Genomic DNA, 12287 nt, shown 5'->3' with positions numbered 1-12287 from the left:
AGAGGAGACATGATAGAGGTGTACAAGATATTAAGAGGAATAGACAGAGTGGACAGCCAGTGCCTCTTCCCCAGGGCACCGCAGCTCAGTACAAGAGGACGTGGCTTTAAGGTAAGGGGAGGGAAGTTCAAGGGGGATATTAGAGGAAGGTTTTTCACTCAGAGAGTGGTTGGTGTGTAGAATGCATTGCCTGAGTCAGTGGTGGAGGCAGATACACTAGTGAAATTTAAGAGACTACTAGACAGGTATATTGAAGAATTTAAGATGCGGGTTTATATGGGAGGCAGGGTTTGAGGGTCAGCACAACATTGTGGGCCGAAGGGCCTGTAATGTGCTGTACTATTCTATGTTCTAAGTCTCCCCTCGTTCTTCTACGCTCCAGGGAATAAAGTCCTAACCCATTCAACCTTTCTCTGTAACTCAGTTTCTCAAGTCCCGGCAACATCCTTGTAAACCTTCTCTGCAATCTTTCAACCTTATTAATATCCTTCCTGTAATTCGATGACCAAGTTAGGGACCTTGAGGGTCTTCAATCTCCTCGCATGGGGATGGGGGTGACTGAAAGGGTTCCCCGCACGTGGGGACGGGGGCCCGCGGGAGCTCTCCACTCGGGGGGCGGGGAGCAGGTGGGCCTGAGGGAGCTCCCCACATACACTGCCAGGAGAGATGGGCAGCTTGCTGAATGCAGGAGCAGTGGTCCGACGGTGCTCCATCCCCCCCACCCCCGATGTAGGATTGCAGTCGAGGGAGCTCTCCCGGCGAGGGGAGGCAGGTGTGTGGGGGAGCTCCCTGGCAGGAGGGCATAATGACTCAGACGGAGGAATCTGTTCCAGGCCAGTCAAAGAGGATGGAGGGACAGCGGAGGAGGAGGAGGAGGAGGAGGTGCAGATCAACGTGGCAGAGGTCGAGAGGTTCACACTGCCGAGTGGGCAGGAGATTACCCGGGAAGATATCCTTTCTGTTTTGTGTGTGTGTGTGTGTGTGTGGTGATCCGCGACCCTCATCGAGGGTCTCGTAGAGCGACACACCTCAGAAACATGCCCCTCAGACCAGCTGATCCGTGCCGGCCAAGATCCCCGTCGAAGCAAGTCTTTATTCTGAGGCCGTGCCCTCGGGTGGCAGAACTTCCCTCCCTCCCGTGTCTGTTCTACCCCTGCGACTTCCATCCTGGCAGGTTTCGATGAGATTCCACCCCCAGCACCCCCCACCACCCTCCCATCATCCGCTGAATTCCATCGGGTCCGGGCCCAGAGACGTCAAGCGTCCCCTCGTGTGTTCGTCCTCGGGATCGTTCTCGCCGGCTCATCTTTCCTTGGATCGGGGGGCCCAAGGCTGCGTCTGCAGGTGCTCTCCGGTTCAGTGTCGCAGGCCCTTTGGCCGAACTGGCCCCCGTTGACCAGACTCACGCTTGGGCTCATGCCTCATCCCTCGAAACCCTTTGCTACCCCGTGCACCCGAAACGCCGACTGTCCACTCGTCTCCGTCGATGGTGCCTGCTGGCCTGCAGAGTTCCTCCAGCGGTTTGTCTGTGCCTTCAGGGTCAGTGTCACCGGCGTGTGCTGTGAAATGGATCGTTTTGCAGCAGCACTCCTCTGCAATATGTAAACAAGACCATGAGCATGTAGATAGATAGATACTTTATTGATCCCAAAGGAAATTGCAGTGTCACAGTAGCATTATGTGCACATATTTATAAATATTAGAAGTGAAGTAAGAAAGAATAAAAATTAAGTTACCTCAAACAGTCTAACAGAAGGGGAGTCATCATTTCCCCAGTGAGAGAGTGACTAATGGCCGAGGGTGAGAATGACCTCATCTAGCGCTCTTTGGAGCAGCACCGTTGTCTCAGTCTATCACTAAAAGTGTTCGCTCTGTTCAGCCAAGGTGCCGTGCAGAGGGTGAGAAACATTGTCCAGTATTTTCCGTAGGGTCCTTTGTTTTACCACGGTGTCTGGTGTGTCCAGTTTGACTCCCATAACAGAGCCAGACTCTCTAATCAATTCATTGAGCCTGTTGGCATCACCCATGTTGATTCCATTGCCCCAGCACGTCACCGCATAGAAGATTGTACTGGTAACACCAGACTGGTAGAACATGTGAAGGAGAGGCCTGCATACTCGAAAGGAGCTCAGTCCCCTCAGGAAGTTGAGGTGACTCTGACCCTTCTCGTACACAGCCTCTGTGTGGTTTCCACTCAAGTCTGTCATCCCGGTGCACCCCCCCCCCCCCCCCAAAATACAGTTAGGTCCTCACCACATCTACGTCCTCACCTTCAATAGTAACAGGGAGCAGATACAGAAAAAGAAGATTAAATTGAATGAAGAGAGGAAAGGAGAATACAGAGGAGGTGTCCATGGGTTCACTGTCCGTTCAGAAATCTGACGTAGGAGGGAAAGAAGCTGTTCCTGAAACGCTGAGTGTGTCTCGTCAGGCTCCTGTACCTCCTCGCTGATGGTAGCAATGTCCTGCGTGATGGGGGTACTTAATGCTGGATGCCGCCTGTTTGAAGCTGCCCTGGATGCTGGGCAGGCTGGCGCCCACGATGGAGCTGACAGAGTTGGCAGCTTTCTCTGATCCTGTGCAGAGGCCCCCTCCATACCAGGCGGGGATGCAGCCAGTCAGAATCCTCTCCACGGTGCATCTGCGAGGGTACCAGTTCACCTCAAACTCCTGACGAAGCCTCGCTGCCGAAGTTCCCCGCAATTTTTTTTTAACGGCTGCACGGACTGATGGGCAGGAAATTTTTTTTGCACTGGCCCACATCCTGTGTGGTGCTTTAACGAAACGCTTTACAATCCCTTCTAGAAATGATTGCATTTGCCTTCTCGATAACCGGTTGCACCCGCAAGCTGCCAGGCTCCTCTGTGGAATCTCTCCACTTTGGAGAGTGTTGTGAGGTGGGGGCGGTAGGGGAGGGCTCTGTTACCCTTTCCTTCACTCCATCCTACCCAGCCAGCCCCCAGACCTGAAGCTGATCTTCCAGAGGATCCAGGACACGATGGAGGTGCTGGCGGACTTCCGCGGGAGACGGGAGGAGGGCCGCGACCGGCAGGAGTACCTGCAGGTCCTTCGCAGAGACCTGGCCGCCTACTACAGCTACAACAGCTACCTGATCGAGAAGCTGATGGAGCTGTTCCCTCTGCCGGAGGTGGGGTAGGGAGAGAGGGGGCGGGAGGACGGAAGAGGCAGGGAGAGACATGAAGGAAGGGGAAAGGAGGATGGAGAAGGGAAGAAAGGGAGGGAGAGAAAGCTAGAATAGGGAGAGCAGTGAAGGGAAGAGGGTAAGAGATGGGGAAGGAGGTAGCGGTGAGCGCAACGCTGTACAGTCCCAGTGACCCGGGTTCAATTCCGCCCGCTGCCCGTGAGGAGTTTCCACGCTCTCCCTCCCCGTGACTGTGTGGGTTTCCTCCAGGTGCCCCGGGTTCCTCCCACAGTCCCGAGACATACCGGCTGGTAGGTTAGTTGGTCGTTGTAAATTGTTCTGTGATGAGGCGAGGGTTAAATTGGGAGGTTGCTGGATGGTTAAGATAAAGAGAACGGGAGAAAAGAGAGAGCAGGGCAGGGGAGAGAGAGGGAGGAGGGAACGGACGGAGAGCAGCCCTGCCCCTGCCCTCGCCCTCCTTGACCCCTTTCACCTCCCTTCGCAGCTGCTGGAGTTCCTGGAGGCCAGTGAGGTTCAGCGACCCGTGACCATCCGTACCAACACCCTGAAAACCCGCCGGCGGGACCTGGCCCAGGTGAGGGGGAGGTGGGACGTCTCGCTGAAAGGGGGACAGGCATTGTCTGGGGAGAAGGGGGGAGATACCTGGGGTGGCAGTAGGGTTGGACAACTGGAGTCCGTGGGGCGCGTGACGGTGTGGGGTCAGTCTCGGCTGCGGTGAGGGTGTGAGGTGGGGGGATATGTGGTGTCTCTCCATGCGTGACCTCCCCCGCCCGACGTGAGGGATAGTGTGCGCGGGGAGGGTGGAGTGACTGGGACTGGCTGACTGCCTCTTCTCTGCACAGGCGCTGATCAACCGCGGGGTGAACCTGGACCCACTGGGCAAGTGGTCGAAGACTGGCCTGGTCATCTTCGACTCTGCCGTGCCCATCGGTGAGTTCAGGGGCGAGGGAGGTTCTGTCTGTCTCCCACCCTCTCTCGCCATTATTCCTCCCTGTCTACTCTCCCTTCCCCCTTTTCCACCCTCCTCCTCGCCCCCCGACCTATCTGATCTGGATTCCTGCTGCCTTCCCACCCCTCCCATTCCATCCCCTCCTGTTCCCTCCCCGCCTCCACCTCGGACTCTCTGACCCTGTGTCCTGTCCCCAGGAGCCACCCCCGAGTACCTTGCGGGCCACTACATGCTCCAGGGTGCCTCCAGCCTGCTGCCGGTGATGGCCCTCGCCCCTCAGGAGGGAGAGATGCTCCTCGACATGAGCTGCGCCCCGGGGGGGAAGACTACCTACTGTGGTGAGTGGGGAGCGGGGAGCACGAGGTCGAGCTGAGGGGCGGGGGGTCAACTTGGGTACAGGGAGGTGGGACGTTGGAGAGGCAGGAAGGGAGGAGAGTGACGGATGGGGTGCGGAGAAGGGGCAGAAAGAGTCGAGGTGGAAGTGTGCAAGGAAGGGGGAGAGAGGATGGGGAGAGGTGAGAGGTGCAGTGGATATGGAGTGTGCAGAGAAGGGGGGGTGCAGTGGGAGCAGCAGGTGGGGCTCAGAGAGAGGGAGCAAAATGGAGACTGGCAGGGGATGAGCAGGGAGCGGAGAGGTGGGGAGAAGGGAGGTAAGGGCGACTGAGGGAGAGTGGGAGGGAGTGAACGAGGCAGGAAGAGTGGGAGGGAGAGTAGACGGGGTGGACGGGGGAGGGAGAGCGGGAGGGAGGGGGGATAAGGCCAGAGGGAGAGCAGTTTGTGGAGAGAATGAGGGAGTGGGAGTGGATGGGGAGATGGGAAAGGGGGCAATGGGGCGGAGAGAAGAAGTGGCAAACGAGAGGTACAAGAAAAGACAGAGAGGAAAGTGAGGGAGTGGAATGGGGAGCTGGAGGAAAAAGAGGTGTTAGGGAAATGAGAAGAAAGAAAGGGGATAGCTCATGTGGCTCCGTTGCTTAAAAAAGGCTCAAAAAGTAAGCCGGGAAATTATAGGCCGGTAAGTTTGACATAGGTAGTAGGTAAATTATTGGAAGGAATACTAAGAGATAGGATCTACAAGTATTTGGATAGACAGGAACTTATTAGAAACAGTCAGCATGGCTTTGCGCGTGGTAGGTCATGTCTAACCAATCGTTTTTTGAGGACGTTACCAGGAAAGTGGATAAATGGAAGACAGTGGATGTTGTATACATGGACTTCAGTAAGGCCTTTGACAAGGTCCCGCATGGGAGGTTAGTTAGGAAGATTCAATCGCTAGGTATACATGCAGAGCTAGTAAATTGGATTAGATATTGGCTCAATGGAAGAAGCCAGAGAGTGGTAGTGGAGGATTGCTACTCTGAGTGGAGGCCTGTGACTAGTGGTGTGCCACAGGGATCCGTGCTGGGTCCATTGTTATTTGTCATCTATATCAATAATCTGGATGATAATGTGGCAAATTGGATCAGCAAATTTGCTGATGATACAAAGATTGGAGGTGTAGTGGACAGTGAGGAAGGTTTTCAAAGCTTGCAGAGGGATTTGGACCAGCTGGTGGAATGGTCTGAAAACTGGCAGATGCAGTTTAATGCGGACAAGTGTGAGGTATTGCACTTCGGAAGGTCAAACCAAGGTAGAACATACAAGGTAAATGGTAGGACACTGAGGAGTACAGTAGAACAGAGGGATCTGGGAGTACAGATACATAATTCCCTAAAAGTGGCGTCACAGGTAGATAGGGTAGTAAAGAGAGCTTTTGGTATATTGGCCTTTATAAATCAAAGTATTGAATATAAGAGTTGGAATGTAATGGTGAGGTTGTATAAGACATTGGTGAGACCGAATTTGGAGTATTGTGTGCAGTTTTGGTCACCTAATTACAGGAAGGATATTAATAAGGTTGAAAGAGTGCGGAGAAGGTTTACAAGGATGTTGCCGGGACTTGAGAAACTGAGTTACAGAGAAAGGTTGAATAGGTTAGGACTTTATTCCCTGGAGCGTAGGAGAATGAGGGGTGATTTGATAGAGGAGTATAAAATTATGATGGGTATAGATAGAGTGAATGCAAGCAGGCTTTTTCCACTGAGGTCAGGGGAGAAAAAAAACAGAGGTCATGGGTTAAGGGTGAAGGGGGAAAAGTTTAAAGGGAACATTGTTGGGGGCTTCTTCACACAGAGAGTGGTGGGAGTGTGGAATGAGCTGCCAGATGAAGTGGTGAATGCGGGTTCAGTTTTGACATTTAAGAAAAAAGCTTGGACAGGTATATGGATGAGAGGGGTTTGGAGGGATATGGCCCAGGTGCAGGTCAGTGGGACTCGGCAGAAAAATAGTTCGGCACAGCCAAGAAGGGCCAAAAGCCCTGTTTCTGTGCTGTAATGTTCTATGGGAGAGGGGTAAAGTGGGGGAGAGTTGAAAGGGTAGTGGATGGAGTAACAGGGGTAAATTTGGCAGATGGGAGGGAGGGGTAGGTGGGGATGCCCTGGGTTTTGTTTCTCGGTCTGACGCCCACTGTTGGCACGCAGCCCAGTTAATGAAGAACACAGGGGTAATTGTGGCCAACGACCCCAGTGCAGAGCGTCTGCGCAGCGTGGTGGGGAACCTTCATCGGCTCGGTGTCACCAACGCCATCGTCTCCAACTGTGACGGCAGAGACTTCCCCAAGGTACGTCCTCAGCAAAGCCCACCCCCTCCTCCTTACAGCTGCTCAGACTGGCCACCACTCGGAGCAGGAGATTCTTGCATGGCCTGAGAACCGTATTGACTTGACTTTATTATTTACAGGAGGATTAAAAATCTTTACGTTACATCTCTCTAAATGTGCAATTTATAATAAATATTATGTACAACAGGAGTCAATATAACATAGAAATACAGTTGTATCAGTGTGAATTAAGCAGTCTGATGGCCTGGTGGAAGAAACTGTCCCGGAGCCTGTTGGTCCTGGCTTTTATGCTGTGGTACCGTTTCCCGGATGGTAGCAGCTGGAACAGTTTGTGGTTGGGGTGACTCGGGTCCCCAATGATCCTGCGGGTCCTTTTTACACACCTATCTCTAAACGTCCTGAATAGTGGGAAGTTCACATCTACAGATGCGCTGGGCAGTCCACACCACTCTCTGCAGAGTCCTGCGATTGAGGGAAGTAGAGTTCCCATACCAGGCAGTGATGCAGCCAGTCAGGGTGCTCTCAATTGTGCCCCTGTAGAAAGTCAATCTAAATGTTAACTTTAACGTTAACATTTAACTTAACTTGTTAAAATGTTAACATTAGTGTTTAGGGCAATTTAAATGTTTTGATTTGAAATATGCATACTGTGAATATCTGGAAAGAAAACAAAAAAAATCACAGGCTTTTGATTTTATTTATTGAAGTGTGTCATGAAATACGGTACTGCAAAGAAAATCTTTCGTATTTCTCCTCTGTCTGTAACACCGTCCAGCTTAATTTTGCATCCAGATGAAAGATTCATCTAAATCCTCATCAGATCATCCAAAGGTCCCACTTTTCGACTACTTCTGGATTTACATTTGGTTAAATTTACAAAACCAAATCCGCATTCACAGTTAGCACTGGGAGCTTGAAAATTTCCAATGATGTCAGCAAAAATTGTCAGTTCTTCCAACTCTTAGCCTCTTGGTGCATATTTCAAATATCAGTGGCCGTCTCAATCGAACCAGTCTTAGCTTTCTCAGAAAGGACATTCGACATCACAGTGTTGCTGCCACCTTTTTGAGGCAACGCGCTCGTCGTAGGTCGCAATGGTAGCTGAGTGTTATTTTGCCAGTCGTGCAGCATTCTCGTTTCCAAACTCAGAATCGGTTGTGTTTGCAACAGCAGCAGGGTCGTAACCTTGCCATTCTCTGAACTCATCTAATTCAGGAAATCTATTACCCAAGTGATTATGTGCACGTGGAACAGCATCAGTACCAGAACTAACAGATGCAATTGGCTCTTTCACCTTCACTCCAACAAACGGTATCGCCGAGATACTGTGACCGTAACTTGTTAAAGTTTGCTTCTGCATATTGCAGCGCTTCAATTGGAGTCAGACAGCTTTTCTGAAGGAATTTTCAAAGAGATGCCAGGTCTAGATGGGTCATATTCTGCATGGAGGTCGGTCAGCAGTGGGGTGCCTCAGGGATCTGTTCTGGGACCTTTACGTGATTTTTATAAATGACCTGGATGAGGAAGTGGAGGGATGGGTTAGTAAATCTGCGGATGACACAAAGGTTGGAGGTGTTGTAGATAGTGTGGAGGGCTGTCAGAGGCCTGTGTTGTGCTGTAGGTTTTCTATGTTTCCATGCCTTTCTAAAACAACTTACAGAAAAGTTAATGTTACTCGATCAGATGGTGTAGTCAAAATCTTCGGGCAGTAGCTGCTGATTGGATCGTAGCATTCATTAATTTGATTTTTTTGCTAAATATGAAAAAGGATGTCAGAAGTGGTTCCATTCCGATATGTCCATCCATGTCCTCCTCTACTGTCGCAATGAGGCCACACTCAGGTTGGAGGAGCAACATCTTATATACCGGCTGGGTAGCCTCCAACCTGATGATACGAACTTCAATTTCTGGAACCCAGTAATACCATCCCCATTTCCCTCTCTCACCTTTCCTCTTACCTGCCCATCACCTCCATCTGCTGCTCCTCCCCCCTTTTCTTTCTTCCATGGCCTTCTGTCCTCTCCTATTAAATTCCCCCTTCTACACCCCTGTATCTCTTTCACCAATCAACCTCCCAACTCTTTGCTTCACCCCTGCCTCCCTCTCCCGGTTTCACCGATCACTTTGTGGTTCTTCCTTCCCCCCCCTCCCCGCACGTTCTAACTCTGACTCCTCATCTTCTTTTCTCCGGTCCTGACGAAGGGTCTCGGCCCAAAACGTCGACTGTACTCTTTTCCATGGATGCTGCCTGGCCTGCTGAGTTCCTCCAGCATTTTCTGTGTGTTGCAAGGAAGTAATAGACCAGTTAATCTGACCTGAATGGTTGGGAAGGTGTTGGGATCGGTCGTTAAGGATGCAGTGTCGGGATACTTGGAGGCACACGATAAAGTAGGCCGTAGTCAGCACGGTTTCCTCAAGGGAAAATCTTGTCTGACAAATCTGTTGGAATTCTTTGACGAAATAACAAGCAGGACAGACACAAAGGAGAATTGGTGGATGTTGTGTACTTAGATTTTCAGAAGGCCTTTGACAAGGTGCCACACAGAGAAAGACAGAAAACGTACAGGCCCTTCAGCCCACAAAGCTGTGCCAAACATGTCCTTACCTTAGAACTACCTAGGCTTTACCCATTGTCCTCTATTTTTCTAGGCTCCATTCAGCCACCCTAAAAGACCCTATCATCTCCGCCTCCACCACTGCCACCGGCAGCCCATTCCACCTCTTTCAAGTCACCTCTCATCCCCCATTGCTCCAAGGAGAAAAGGCTGAGTTCTCTCAACCTATTCTCTTAAGGCATGCTTCCCAATTCAGGCAACATCCTTGTAAGTCTCCTCTGCACCCTTTCTATGGTTTCCACGTCCTTCCTGTAGTGAGGCGACCAGAACTGAGCACAGTACTCCAAGTGGGGTCTGACCAGGGTCCTATATAGCTGCAACATTACCTCTCGGCTCCTAAATTCAGTTCCACAATTGATGAAGGCCAATACACTGTACACCTCTTAACCACAGAGTCAACCTGTGCAGCTGCTTTGAGCGTCCTATGGACTCGGACACCAAGATCCCTCTCACCCTTCACACCACCGAGTCTTACCATTAATACTACATTCTGCCATCATATTTGACCTACCAAAATGAACCACTTCACACTTATCTGGGTTGATCTCCATCTGCCACTTCTCAGCCCAGTTTTGCATCCTATCAATGTCCCGCTGTAACCTCTGACAGCCCTTCGCACTATCCACAACACCTCCAACCTTTGTGCCATCAGTGAATTTACGAACTCATCCCTCCAGGTCCTCATTCAGGTCATTTATAAAAATCACAAAGATTTTTTTAACAAGTTTAGAGCCCGTGGTTTTATTCTAGCATTGATAAAGGTGAGGTGAGGCTGACTTGCAGAAGGCAAAGAGTAGGAATAAAGGGAGCCTTTTCTGGTTGGTAGCCAGTGACTAGTGAGATGTTCCATAACAGTCTGTGTTGGGACCAACTCTTTTTACATTCTGTGTCAAATGACTTGAATGGTGGAATTGATGGCTTTGTGGCCATGTTTGCGAACGATACAAAGACCGGTGAAGCAGCGTGCCATTTGGATGAAGTAGAGAGGCTACAGATGTCGTGGTTTCTTGAAATAACCAGGTGACGCAGAAGATTTTTCGAGAAATTTAAGCCTTCATTTGCAAACAAAAGCTGAGACAATTAATGAACGTGTCACTAATTGTCCGCCGAGCCTAGTACACAGTATTCTTTATAGTAATTTCTTATCTTAGTGGCATTAGCATACCCCGTCTCCTATCTCAGTTACATTAGCATACCCCGTCTCCTATCTCAGTTACGTTAGCATACCCCGTCCCCTATCTCAGTTACATTAGCATACCCCGTCCCCTATCTCAGTTACATTAGCATACCCCGTCTCCTATCTCAGTTACATTAGCATACCCCGTCCCCTATCTCAGTTACATTAACATACCCCGTCTCCTATCTCAGTTACATTAGCATACCCTCGTCCCCTTATCTCAGTTACATTAACATACCCCGTCCCCTATCTCAGTTACATTAGCATACCCCGTCTCCTATCTCAGTTACATTAGCATACCCCGTCCCCTATCTCAGTTACATTAGCATACCCCGTCCCCTATCTCAGTTACATTAGCATACCCCGTCTCCTATCTCAGTTACATTAGCATACCCCGTCCCCTATCTCAGTTACATTAGCATACCCCGTCTCCTATCTCAGTTACATTAGCATAACCCGTCTCCTATCTCAGTTACATTAGCATAACCCGTCTCCTATCTCAGTTACATTAGCATAACCCGTCTCCTATCTCAGTTACATTAGCATACCCCGTCTCCTATCTCAGTTACATTAGCATACCCCGTCTCCTATCTCAGTTACATTAGCATACCCCGTCTCCTATCTCAGTTACATTAGCATACCCCGTCTCCTATCTCAGTTACATTAGCATACCCCGTCTCCTATCTCAGTTACATTAGCATACCCCGTCCCCTATCTCAGTTACATTAGCATACCCCGTCCCCTATCTCAGTTACATTAGCATACCCCGTCTCCTATCTCAGTTACATTAGCATACCCCGTCCCCTATCTCAGTTACATTAACATACCCCGTCTCCTATCTCAGTTACATTAGCATACCCTCGTCCCCTTATCTCAGTTACATTAACATACCCCGTCCCCTATCTCAGTTACATTAGCATACCCCGTCTCCTATCTCAGTTACATTAGCATACCCCGTCCCCTATCTCAGTTACATTAGCATACCCCGTCCCCTATCTCAGTTACATTAGCATACCCCGTCCCCTATCTCAGTTACATTAGCATACCCCGTCTCCTATCTCAGTTACATTAGCATACCCCGTCTCCTATCTCAGTTACATTAGCATACCCCGTCTCCTATCTCAGTTACATTAGCATACCCCGTCCCCTATCTCAGTTACATTAGCATACCCCGTCTCCTATCTCAGTTACATTAGCATACCCCGTCTCCTATCTCAGTTACATTAGCATACCCCGTCCCCTATCTCAGTTACATTAGCATACCCCGTCCCCTATCTCAGTAACATTAGCATACCCCGTCCCCTATCTCAGTTACATTAGCATACCCCGTCCCCTATCTCAGTTACATTAGCATACCCCGTCCCCTATCTCAGTTACATTAGCATACCCCGTCCCCTATCTCAGTTACATTAGCATACCCCGTCCCCTATCTCAGTTACATTAGCATACCCCGTCCCATATCTCAGTTACATTAGCATACCCCGTCCCCTATCTCAGTTACATTAACATACCCCGTCCCCTATCTCAGTTACATTAGCATACCCCGTCCCCTATCTCAGTTACATTAGCATACCCCGTCCCCTATCTCAGTTACATTAGCATACCCCGTCCCCTATCTCAGTTACATTAGCATACCCCGTCTCCTATCTCAGTTACATTAGCATACCCCGTCCCCTATCTCAGTTACATTAGCATACCCCGTCCCCTATCTCAGTTACATTAGCATA

At 50.2% G+C, this 12287-nt stretch overlaps 1 protein-coding gene across 1 annotated transcript in view; it reads left to right on the top strand.

Annotated features, from left to right (window-relative positions):
* The window catches only part of nop2 (NOP2 nucleolar protein homolog (yeast)), a 52122-nt gene that overhangs the window by 21041 nt on the left and 18794 nt on the right, over positions 1–12287 (top strand). Inside the window, exons 7-12 of the mRNA XM_073036713.1 lie at positions 834–949; positions 2949–3148; positions 3648–3737; positions 4006–4093; positions 4310–4450; positions 6629–6768. Coding sequence (XP_072892814.1) covers positions 834–949; positions 2949–3148; positions 3648–3737; positions 4006–4093; positions 4310–4450; positions 6629–6768 — 775 coding nt within the window. The remainder of the gene's footprint in view (positions 1–833; positions 950–2948; positions 3149–3647; positions 3738–4005; positions 4094–4309; positions 4451–6628; positions 6769–12287) is intronic.

The sequence above is a fragment of the Hemitrygon akajei genome, unplaced genomic scaffold (assembly GCF_048418815.1).
Source record: "Hemitrygon akajei unplaced genomic scaffold, sHemAka1.3 Scf000063, whole genome shotgun sequence".
NCBI classification, from domain to species: Eukaryota; Metazoa; Chordata; class Chondrichthyes; order Myliobatiformes; family Dasyatidae; genus Hemitrygon; species Hemitrygon akajei.
The sequence above is the reverse complement of the archived record's forward strand: the minus strand, read 5'-3'. Positions and strand labels throughout refer to the sequence as shown.